General features: G+C 43.5%; 1 protein-coding gene across 2 annotated transcripts in view; it reads left to right on the top strand.

Annotated features, from left to right (window-relative positions):
• scaf8 (SR-related CTD-associated factor 8) overlaps positions 1–12,666 on the top strand; it is a 188,678-nt gene that overhangs the window by 126,781 nt on the left and 49,231 nt on the right. For both annotated transcript variants that reach the window (XM_078556867.1, XM_078556868.1), the window contains one exon: positions 8,855–8,991. In XM_078556867.1, coding sequence (XP_078412993.1) covers positions 8,855–8,991 — 137 coding nt within the window. The remainder of the gene's footprint in view (positions 1–8,854; positions 8,992–12,666) is intronic.

The following is a 12,666-nucleotide window of genomic DNA, read 5'->3' as shown; positions in this document are numbered from 1 at the left end:
TTCTCCCCTTTGACTTGACAATTTCAACGCTTTCGTGGCCAGCCTCCCATCTCCCTCCATCCATAAGCTTGAGCTCGTCTAAAACCCCGCTACCTATTTCCTAACTTGTACCAAGCCACATTTGCCCATCCCCTGAGTGCTCTCTGACTGACATTGGCTCCTGGTTGAGCTATGGTTTTAATTGCCAAGTACCTAAGCTCTGGAATTGCCTCCCTAATTCTCCCCACCTCTCTCTCTCTCTTTTTCTTTAAGGAATTCCTTAAATCTACTTTTTTGACCAAGCTTTTGTTCTTCATCCCTAATACCACATGTGGCACAGTGTCGAATTTTGACTGATATTGCCCTTGCAAAGCTCCTTGGGACATTTTACTAAATTAAAGGTTTGATTAAAAATGCAAGCTTTGTCCTTCCAAGAAGACAGGTGCATTGTACTCGTTTAGTACTTTGGTTATGCCCTCTGCCAAGCACAGGAGAATCTCCAATAATAAAAACAGAAAATGTTGGAAAAACTCAGGTCTGGCACCATCTGTGGAGAGAGCAACACAGTTAATGTTTCGAGTCTGTATGACTGCTTCAGAGTCATACGGATTTGAAACGTTAACTCTATTTCTCTCTCCACAAATGCTGGCAGACTTAGTTTTTCCAGCATTTTCTGCTTTTATTTCAGACTTCCAGCATCTGCAGTATTTTGGTTTTATACAGGAGAATCTCCTTTTGGTTCTTAATTTAGCCCATCATTACTTTGACTACCGTTTTGTTATTTGTATATTTAAAAAACACTTTCATATATTACCTTATCAGCCAATCTATTCTAGTGCATTCCCTTGGCCCCTCCTATTTTCTTTTTCAGCTCTCCAGTGTACTTTCCTATTCATGTTTGCAAGCATATCAGCTATAGAGTTAGATGAAGTGTAAGAAACAGATGTTAGTGCACTTATTTCCCTTGCACCCTCTTGGCCAAGCCCCTGATATTTCCAAGCATGGCTGTTTCAGTGGCTTCTGATGGCCTTTGCACAATAGTCATCTTCAACCCACTAAATATTGCCATGCTATTGCACTTAAACAAGTAACAAGTACAAATTAATACTACAGCAGGGTGACCACAAGTCTCGGGGAATTAATTAAGGGGTACTTTGTCACTCAAGTGGGGAAGGGGATGCCTACTCTCTGGGGCGGGGGTGCGGTTCTGGCGGTTCTGTGGTAGCATGGGAGCAAGTAGCTGGGAGGAGAGCTCATGCGCATGCTGAGGTACATACAGCGCATGCGCGAAATTTGATGATCGAGAATACAGGACAAGTAGCGTCCCGGATGCAAACAATCAAGGACAGGGAATAAGCATCTCAAATACTGGACAGTCATGGGAGATCCAGGACATTTGGCCACCCTAAAGTAAGGTAAAAGGTACATAAAGAATAAATAGATGACTGATACAAGGGAAATGAAAAGGAGAAGGTCAGACATGCTGATAGCAAATCGCCGAAGCCAGACTGAGACACAAATGGAGATAAGAGGGAGAAAACATGGAAGGCAAAGGCCTGGAAAGATATGACTTAGTATTATCATGGACAGAATGTATTTGCTCTCTCTTACTGCCCGTAATCAGAATTGTTTGTATGATAAGAGATATATCTTTTTTCTATTCATTCATGGGGTGTGGGCATCGCTTGCTAGGCCAGCATTTATTGCCCATCCCTAAATGCTCTTGAGAAGGTGGTGGTGAGCTGCCGCCTTGAACCGCTGCAGCCCATATGGTGTATGTACACCCACAGTGTTGTTAGGGAGGAAGTTCCAGGATTTTGACCCAGCGACAGTGAAGCAACACGATATATTCCCAAGTCAGGATGGTGAGTGGCTTGGAGGGGGACTTCCAGGTGATGGTGTTTCCATGCATTTGCTGCCCTTGTCCTTCTAGCTGATAGTGGCCCTAGGTCTGGAAGGTGCTGTCTCAGGAGGCTTTGTGAGTTCCTGCACTGAATCCTGTAGATGGTACACACTGCTGCCACTGTATTGGTGTTGGAGGGAGTGAATGTTTATGGATGGGGTGCCAGTCAAGCAGGCTGCTCTGTCCTTGAATGTTGTTGGAGCTGCACCCTTATAGACAATTGGAGAGTATTCCATCACACTTCTGACTTGTGCCTTGTATCTGGTGGACAGTCTTTGGGGAGTCAGGAGGTAAGTTGCTCACCACAGGATTCCTACCCTCTGACCTGGCCTTGTAGCCACAGTAATATGGCTAATCCAGTTCAGTTTCTGGTAAATGGTGATGCCCAGAATGTTGATTGTGGGGCATTCAACAATGGTAATGCCATTGGGTGTCAAGGGGTGATGGTTAGATTCTCTCTTGTTGGAGATGGTCATTGCCTGGCACTTGTGTGGCACAAATGTTACTTGCCACTTGTCACCCCAAGCCTGGAAAGTGTTCAGGTCTTGTTGCATTTGGACATGGACTGCTTCAGTATCTGAGGAGTCGCAAATGGTGATGAGCATTGTGCAATCATCAGTGAACATCCCCACTTCTGACCTTATGATGGAAGGAAGGTCATTGATGAAGCAGCTGAAGGTGGTTGAGCATAAGACATTACCCTGAGGAACACCTGCAGTGATGTCCTGGAACTAAGATGATTGACCTCCAACAACCACAACATCATCTTTTCTGCTAGGTGTGACTCTAACCAGTGGAGCGTTTTCCCCCTTAACCCCATTGATTCCAGTTTTGCTAGGGCTCCTTGATACTACACTCTGTCAAATGCTGCTTTGATGTCTAGGGCAATCACTCTCACCTTACCTCTGGAGTTCAGCTCTTTTGTCCATGTTTGAACCAAGACTGTAATGAGGTCAGGAGCTGAGATATCCTGGCGGAACCCAGACTGAGCATCAGTGAGCAGTTTTTGCTAAGCTAATGCTGCTTGATATGACACCTCCATCACTTTACTGATGCATCGGGAGTAGATTGATAGGGCGGTAATTGGCCGGGATGGATTTGCTCTGGTTTTTGTATACAGGGCATACCTGGGCAATGTTTCTACAGTGCCAGGTAGATGCCATTGTTGTAGTTGTACTGGAACAGCTTGGCTAGGGGCGCATCAGGTTCTGGAGCATAAGTCTTCTGCACTGTCAGCGGAATATTGTTAGGGTCATAACCTTAGCAGTATCCAGTGCCTTCAACCATTTCTTGATATCATGTGGAGTGTGTCAAATCAAATTTTTTACCCTTGGAGTGTGTATCCCAATTAAGTAATCAGCAGCAAGCTTTTGAGAGTTTAAAATAAAGATAATTTGCTCTTGCATATTTACCCCAAATTAACACACCCCCACACACCATCTCATGCATGCGCATGCACACACACACAAACAGATTGGATACAGATAACGATAGTGGACATTTACAGGTTACAGTTAATTCAGTCTCTGATTTATTGTTTCCGGTCTCAGAATCACAGTGCAGAAGAGGCCCTTCGGCCCATCGAGTCTGCACCGACACGTGAGAAACACATGACCTTCATACATAATCCCATTTACCAGCACTTGGCCAATAGCCTTGAATGTTATGACATGCCAAGTGCTCATCCAGGTACTTTTTAAAGGATGTGAGGCAACCTGCCTCCACCACTCTCCCGGGCAGTGCATTCCAGACCGTCACCACCCTCTGGGTAAAAAAGCTTTTCCTCACATGTCCCCTAGACCTCCTGCCCCTCACCTTGAACTTATGCCCCCTTGTGACTGACCCTTCAACTAAGGGGAACAGCTGCTCCCTATCCATCCTGTCCATGCCCCTCATAATCTTGTACACCTCGATCTGGTCACCCCTCACTCTTCTCTGCTCCAACGAAAACAACCCAAGTCTATCCAACCTCTCTTCATAACTTAAATGTTTCATCCCAGGCAACATCCTGGTGAATCTCCTCTGCACCACCTCCAGTGCAATCACATCCTTCCTATAATGTGGCGACCAGAACTGCGCACAGTACTCCAGCTGTGGCCTCACTAAGGTTCTATACAACTCCAACATGACCTCCCTACTTTTGTAATCTATGCCTCGATTGATAAAGGCAAGTGTCCCATATGCCTTTTTCACCACCCCACTAACCTGGTCCCTCTGCCTTCAGAGATCTATGGACACACACGCCAAGATCCCTTTGTTCCTCAGAACTTCCTAGTGTCATGCCGTTTATTAAATACTTCCTTGTCAAATTACTCCTTCCAAAGTGTATCACCTCACACTTTTCAGGGTTAAATTCCATCTGCCACTTATCTGCCCATTTGACCATCTTGTTTCTATCTCCCTGTAGCCCAAGACACCCAACCTCACTGTTAACCACCTGGCCAATCTTTGTGTCATCCGCAAACTTACTAATCCTAACCCCCACATAGTCATCTATGTTGTGGCAAGCGTGTAGTTTTTTGAATGGCTTTGATGATTTAAAGTTGAAATGAGGATCTAGTAGACAAAGGGTTGGCAGCAGGTTATGAGGTTTCTTGTAGTCAAATATGTAGGAGGCTAGTTCTCAGGTGAATTTTGGAACCGAAACATGTTAAGCACTTGGCTGCTCACTGAAAGGCAGCTAGCTTCAGAGTCTAGTTCTCAGACTGGCTGGCAACCGATGGTTCTTAAAAGGCAAAGATAACACAGCCTTTCTCTGCAGCTAATAAAAACATAAGTCTGGCAGCATCTGTGGAGAGAGAAACAGAGTTAATGTTTTGAGTCTGTAAGACTTTTTTTCAAAGCTTTTTTCTCTGCAGTTGTTGTCTTGTCAGTGTTTTTCTGCAGTCTGCCCTGGTGTCTCTGATTCTTTAGATAAAACCCGTTATGTCAAGCCCGTTTCAATCACATGACCACTACTGGCATTGCTGAACCAGAATTGTTTGTAAGCCCAGAGCCATCACTATACAATAGGAACTAAATGATCGTCTTTCACACTTATCTGGTGGTCTTGTCAGATTTTCTTTGTTGAATTGCAAACATAGTCAACCTAGACTCTATGTCTGTATGTGGATAGTTCCTTCATTATCACCTGGAGACATGGATTCTAGGAGCCCATTGACTATGTGGTATGTCCATTCCAGGGGGAAGCTCCCCACCCAGGGTGACTCAATTAGAACTTTCTGGAGTTTGATAGTCTGTGTTGAATAAGCAAAGGTCACTTGGCCTGTTGGCAGACATCTTAATAGTTCATGTTAGTCCATTTTAAAGAAATAAAAGACAATTCCGGAAGCTTCGATACAAGCACAATCAATGTTTAAAGTTATGAATATGACATGCCTTTACTGGGCATGACAGTATGTATATTTGTTTGAAATGCCATTTTATTTTCTCCACTTATTTCTGCAATCCTGTGATCAGTGATTTCTACTGAAGCACAGTTGGCTAGCTGTGACCTCTGGTATTTCATGGCATTTCTTCATATGGTACCGTGGGCAGTCAATAACATCTAGAACACACTGATTTCTAGCAAGGGACGTTGGTAGGCACCAGGAATGAGAAACCTTTGGTGTTTGTATGATTTCAATAACTTCCCTACTTTAGGCATGTAGACACCAAACTATATTAATGATCAACTATCTGTCTGAAATTGGTAAAGATCAGAGATCAACTTTCTAATTTGAATGTCTATATATAACATCACACGATGCATTTGCCTGCACACTTATATTTTCAAAAGAGGAAGTTGGCCATATTGATATTCTTGGCAATGTATATGGAAACAAATGTTTCCTTGTAAAATTTTAAGTCTGCCACTGTATAAATTTCAAAAGTTTGAACATGTTAAATCTCCTCCAAACTCAAATTCGCAATTCTTACTGAAAATGTTGACTTGAAATGACTGCTACATTTTTCAATAGATGTCTACTAAGTGTAACGCCAGGATAGACATAGAAAAGATGTTTCCACCAGTGCTATATGCAGTACAGTGTCTCATATCTGACTGCCCAAAAACTGGAGTTGTCCAAAAACTGGATATTTTTAGAATGTGCCATATAACAATTTTAATTGAGTAAAATAAAAAAAATTACCTGGACAATTCAGATTGGCATTGTGTTGCACTTGGCTTGTTACCCCCTTCATTGCTTGCATGCAGATGCATTGCTGCGCTCTGAGTGACCCTTGACCCCACCTGACCTGGCTTGACCTGAACTGCCTGTGACCCAAACCGCCGGATCTGAATCTAGCAAGGTCTGAAATCTGGCACAGTCTTGGTCATGAGGTTGCCAGGTTTTGAGACACTCTACCTGTTGTATTCTTCTTCTTAGGCAGTCTCTCGGGACTGAGGATCACTTTTTTCAACTCCGGGGTTGTGGGTCCTGAGGTGAAAAATCCCAAAACTAGATCCGCACACTCAGTCACAGGTGGGGCAGGTAGTGTTCCATGAGGTGGGGTGCTCGGATTTTGGTACGTTCCTTCCACTGGGTGGGAGGTCTGTAATTACTAGTGGATTTGATAAAGGGCTGTGGAATCAAAAACCTTTGAGAACCACTGGCATAGACTAATCTTTGTAATCTCTTGAGCACAGAAGTTTAAGGGTTAAAGTGCTTAAGATGATTTAAGGATTTGCTAGGATAGATGGAAGCTATTTACATTGGTTTGAGAGTCCAGAAGAGGGTTGGAAAGCGGTGGTTCACCTTAGAATTAGAACAAGGCTATTCAAGGGTGATATCAGACAGCAGCTAATCTCTCAAAGCACATAAGAAATCTGGAACACTCATTCTGGAACATTCATTCCCCAATCAGCAGTTGAGGCTAGTTCAATTGAAATTTTCAAACCTGAGATTTAAAGATTTTTGTTAGGCAAGGGTATGAGGTTATGGAACCAAGGATGACAGATGCAGTTGAGATGCAGATCAACCATGATCTAAATGAATGTTAGAATCGGACTGACGTGTGAACTGGCATACTCCTGTGTAACAATAGCCTACTTCTGTGCTATAAAGTCTACCTAACCTTGCCTTAGTGGTAACATTTTCATCTCAGCCATTGGTTCATTGATTCAAACTCCACTCTAGAGATTTAAGTGCTTAACCTAGGCTGATGGTACTGAATATGCTGCAAAGCCTTTTGGGCGAGCTGTTTAAAACTGAGTCCTGTCTGCCGTCTCAGGCGGACCTAAAGTATCCGAGGGCACTATTTGAAGAACGGCAAGGAAATTTTTCCAGTGCCCAGACCAACATTTATCCCTCAGCCAACCGTTAATGATGATTATCTAGTCTTTATTGCAGTTTGTGACATCTTGCATGTTGACTGTCAGTTAACATTCAACAAGCACGTTGGTACTAAAGAAATAGTTTTCTTTTTTGAACATCAACATTAATGTTTTAAGACATATCCAAGTTCAGTATGGAGTAATGATCAGTGTGCGATAAAGCGACTATGCCTGTCAGGAGTGCAGAAGTCAAGGATACTATTTAAAGTGCAAGTTTGATTAGATTTGTTCGAAGAGAAGTCACCTGAAGGCTGCTGATGCAGTTCTGGTAAAATCCTATTTGGAGAAATGTCAGTTAAAGACTGATATAGTTGCATTGTCAGAAAAGGAAAAATTGACATTATGCAATATATACGTTAACAGCACTGTGGGTGTTCCTACAACGCATGGGGTAGAATTTCCAGATCGGCAGACCCAGGAGCAGCCGGGGAACAGACCGCCAACCTCAATTTCACGCTGGCTGGCGAATTAACAGCCAGCCAGCGCGAAAGGTGCGCTGAAAGGCTCAGCACTGCTGGGCTGGAGGTGTGGGAGGAGGGCGAGCACTGAAGGCAGTGTGGACGTTGCAGAGTGCAGAAGGAAAGCTCCCCGAAAGCAGAGAACTGCCTCAGTGAGCTGATGAATTTAAAATCAATAAAAACAGAATTTAAATCTGGAACAAGTGCCCATGCATCAGAATGAGTCACGCTAACATACAGATGCTGAAAATTCTGGTCAAACATTTTAATCATTTTTTAAATTAATCTCGGAAACCTATCCCGCCCTTCGATGAGGTTTCCTCAAAAAGGCAAAGGCCAATTTGTCGGTCTGCTAACCGTAACATTAGGTGGGCAGTGAAAACCCGTCGTCAATTGCTACTTTAATGGCCTTAATTGACATCCTTATTGTCGGCGGGCGTACTGCTGACTCTCGCACATGCCTGTCGACCGAAATATCGCTCAGTTTTGCACGCTATTTCACACTTGAGTGTGTAGGGCGCGTGCCCGCACATCGAGCAAAAGATTCTACCTATGGACTGCAGCAGTTCAAGAAGGCAGCACTACCTATGGACTGCAGCAGTTCGAGAAGGCAGCACAGCCTTCTCAAGGGCAATTAGGGATGGGCAACAAATGTTGGGCTAGCCAGCAATGCCCACACCCCATGAACGAATATAAAATGTTTCACTCTTCTGCACTGAGAGATTCTGTGATTTGTTAGTAGCCTATTCAACACAGGGTAAGTGTGTGTTAACTTGCATTAAACCAGGAATGATGTATGATTTCTCTCCATCATCTTGTGCCTCCTTAGGTGTGTGTAATAGGGTGTTGTGAAGTTGTCACTACAAACTCAGCTCCTACAATTTTTTGAAACTTCTGAGGGTACATTAACTCATGAATATCTAATCAATTAGGTTAATTGAGAAATGCCATCCCCCCCATTTCAAAATCAGAATTCTAACCTTACTGAATGCATCTTTTGAGTTCCATATGTTTCAGGCAAGACCATATTGCCAAAGTATGCTTATTATTCATTGTTTGTGTATGCAGATGGTTCATTGAATGCAGGAAATCAGATTCTGCATTTCATGTGAAAATGAGGATTTAAAATTTTTTGATCAGAAACAGTAGCATTCAATCGACAAGATTAATTTGTATAGTTATAAATGTTTTATTTTCCAGGAACTCCAGCCACGCCTGCTACTCCAGCTAATGTAATTCAAAATTTACCTGACGCGTGGGCCTCCATCTCTCAGCTGTCGAACACAGATACAATTGCTGCTGTTGCACAGCTCCTCCAGAGTCCCCAGGGTCAACAGGTATGATATTATTTGCTGATTTTGTATAAAGTTGCGGATAACAATTGCAGATCTCTTGACATAGTGAAAACAGTTTACTTATGTTTGGAGCCTGTTTCTTTAAGTAATTCACCTTATTATTTCTATGTGCCTAATGCATGTACTAAAATATAAATGTTTGTGTGTATGTGTTTAGGGGAGGGATCGAGTCATGCGGCGAAGAGCAGTGGGAAACCAGGGGATTGGGAAGCCTACAAAGACCAACAGAGGACAACTAAAAAAGAAATAAGGAGGGAGAAGATTAAATATGAGGGTAAACTAGCCAGTAATATAAAAGAAGATTGCAAGAGTTTTTTTAGATATATAAAGGGTAAGAGAGAGGCAAAAGTGGACATTGGGCCACTGGAAAATGACGCTGGAGAAGTAGTAGTGGGGAACAAAGAAATGGCGGAGAAACTGAACAGGTACTTTGCGTCAGTCTTCACAGTGGAAGACACAAGTGACATCTCCAAAGTTCAAGAGAGTTGGGGGGCAGAGGTGAGTATGGTGGCCATTACCAAGGAGAAGGTGCTAGGAAAACTGAAAGGTCTGATGGTGGATAAATCACCTGGACCAGATGGATTACACCCCAGAGTTCTGAAGGAGATAGCTGAAGAGATAGTGGAGGCGTTAGTGGTGATCTTTCAGGAATCACTGGAGTCAGGGAGGGTCCCAGAGAACTGGAAAATCGCTAATGTAACCCCCCCGTTTAAGAAGGGAGTGAGGCAAAAGACGGGAAATTACAGGCCGATTAGCCTGGCATCGGTCGTTGGTAAGATTTTAGAGTCCATTATTAAGAATGAGATTTCAGAATACTTGGAAGTGCATGGTAAAATCGGGCAAAGTCAGCATGGTTTCATCAAGGGGAGGTCATGCCTGACAAATCTGTTAGAATTCTTTGAGGAGGTAACGAATAGGTTAGACAAAGGAGAGCTAATGGATGTTATCTACTTGGCCTTTGACAAGGTGCCGCACAGGAGGCTGCTCAGTAAGATAAGAGCCCATGGTGTTAGAGGCAAGGTACTAGCATGGATAGAAGATTGGCTGTCTGGCAGGAGGCAGAGAGTGGGGATAAGGGGGTCCTTCTCAGGATGGCGGCCGGTGACTAGTGGAGTTCTGCAGGGGTCAGTGTTGGGACCACAACTTTTCACTTTATACATTAATGATCTAGATGAAGGAACTGAGGGCATCCTGGCTAAGTTTGCAGATGATACAAAGATAGGTGGAGGGACAGGTAGTATTGAGGAGGCGGGGAGGCTGCAGAAGGATTTGGTCAGGTTAGAATGGGCAAAGAAGTGACAGTTGGAATACAACATGGGGAAGTGTGAGGTCATGCACTTTGGTAGGAAGAATAGAGACATAGACTATTTTCTAAATGGGGAGAGAATTCAGAAATCTGGAGTGCAAAGGGACTTGGGAGTCCTAGTCCAGGATTCTCTTAAGGTTAACTTGCAGGTTGAGTCGGTAGTTAGGAAGGCAAATGCAATGTTGGCATTTATTTCGAGAGGACTAGAATATAAAAGCAGGGATGTGCTGCTGAGGCTTTATAAGGCTCTGGTCAGACCACATTTAGAATATTGTGAGCAATTTTGGGCCCGTATCTCAGGAAGGATGTGCTGGCCCTGGAGAAGGGTCCAGAGGAGGTTCACGAGAATGATCCCAGGAATGAAAGGCTTAATATATGAGGAACGTTTGAGGACTCTGGGTCTATACTCGATGGATTTTAGAAGGATGGGGGGGGATCTGATTGAAACTTACAGAATACTGAAAGGCCTGGATAGAGTGGACGTGGGGAAGATGTTTCCATTAGTAGGAGAGACTAGGACCCGAGGGCACAGCCTCAGAGTAAAGGGAAGACCTTTTAGAACAGAGATGAGGAGAAACTTCTTTAGCCAGAGAGTGGTGAATCTATGGAATTCATTGCCACAAAGGGCTGTGGAGGCCAGGTCATTGAGTATATTTAAGACCGAGATAAATAGGTTCTTGATTGGTAAGGGGATCAAAGGTTACGGGGAGAAGGCGGGAGAATGGGGCTGAGAAACTTATCAGCCATGATTGAATGGCGGAGCAGACTCGATGGGCTGAATGGCCTAATTTCTGCTCCTATGTCTTATGGTCTTATGGTGTTACAGCTACATTTAGTTTTATACTCTGTTCCCAATAGTGAAACTACTTGGCATGTTTGGAAATTTGCCCATACCTAAGGATCCAAGCAACAGATTATGCTGAACTTGCAGTTATTAATTAATTGTAGTTCTTTTTCGGTTAAACTATTTATGCTGATTTACTGCTTGGAGAGAAGATTTTTATGCGTGTAATATCAAAATTCAAACAAAGTAAATATTTTATTATGCCCTTGAGGCCAAACCTTGATTAATGGTTTTGAAAACAAAAAGCAGGATACTGCAGGCGCTGGAAATCTGAAGCAAAAGCTGAAAATGCAAATATCTGGCACCATCTGTGTACGTCAATATTTTGGATGCATACGCTTCTTCAAAACACACTGGGCCATAACCTCCAAGCTCCCTAGCGTTGGATTTGGGGGGTACCCCAAAGATGCGCTGGGGGATTCCTCTCAAAAATTCCCAGGTAAGGATTTGCACGGCAATTGCCCAGAAGTGCACACTTCCTCTGGACAATTGCGCTGCGCTGGGAACCATCCGAAAATGCAGTTTAAATCGCAGACTTCGGATGGTTCCACCAGGGTTACACCAATAGTTACTCAGAAAAAGTTAGAAGAATTAAAACCTTTTCAAACTTCTGGGTAACTGTGGTGAAGACCCAGGCTGACCCCACGGAACTCCCTCAACACGCCTGACCTCCGGCCCCCTCCCACCACCCTGCCAACTTCCAGTCCCAGATCACAAACTGACACACCCTCTCTCTCTCTCTCTCTCTCTCCCCCCCTCCCCCCCACCGCAAGACCCCAACCTCCCCCACCATCAGACCTCGACCTCCCCCACTATCCCCAAACCCTATCCGCTTACCTTCTCCCTGGCCTATCAGTTTCACTGGCCTTTTAAACTTACCTGCTTTACGGCAGGAAGTGCCATAAAAAAGGGGTGTGGCCTGCGAGGAGTCTTTTAATGCAGGCTCCAAGCAGCTCTGGCGAACGGAAGGGTCAGCGTAATTTTCAAGACCAGATAAGTATGCATTTATTTCTTTAAATTCCTGCGTGCCAGCACTTTCCAATGCACTGTCTCGTGGTTTATTTTTCCTAGTTTTCACCCTTTTGATGCACTGAAAAAGCAAAATATTGTGACTGTTACTATATTGACCCTAATTTTTTTTTTTTGTTTTCTGAGGACTCATTTAGGCTTGAAGAAAACTTAATTGGGTGTGATTACTGTGTATTTGGAAAGTTGTTTATATCCTAATTATTGTAAAAATGCAAAGCCTAATCATTGCAAATAATAATTATGAAGGATCCAAGCTTATGGCTTTTCAAAACTTTCTGCACTGTCGTGTGCTAACATAATAGGACTTGATTATTAATTTTCTGTTTTCTTCTGCCTCCTTCCATACCATATTGTTCCTTACTTGAGACATACACACATGTCCTGCTCCCAGATCTCTTCCAGTGTTGCTCAATAAGGAGCTGTTAATGCAGAAACATGATTGAGTGACTTTCCCTCTAATATTTCAGCTCTTGCTCTT

Source organism: Cetorhinus maximus, chromosome 14, assembly GCF_964194155.1.
Source record: "Cetorhinus maximus chromosome 14, sCetMax3.hap1.1, whole genome shotgun sequence".
NCBI lineage: Eukaryota > Metazoa > Chordata > Chondrichthyes > Lamniformes > Cetorhinidae > Cetorhinus > Cetorhinus maximus.
Note: the sequence above shows the minus strand (reverse complement) of the source record. Positions and strands in the feature narration are given on the sequence as shown.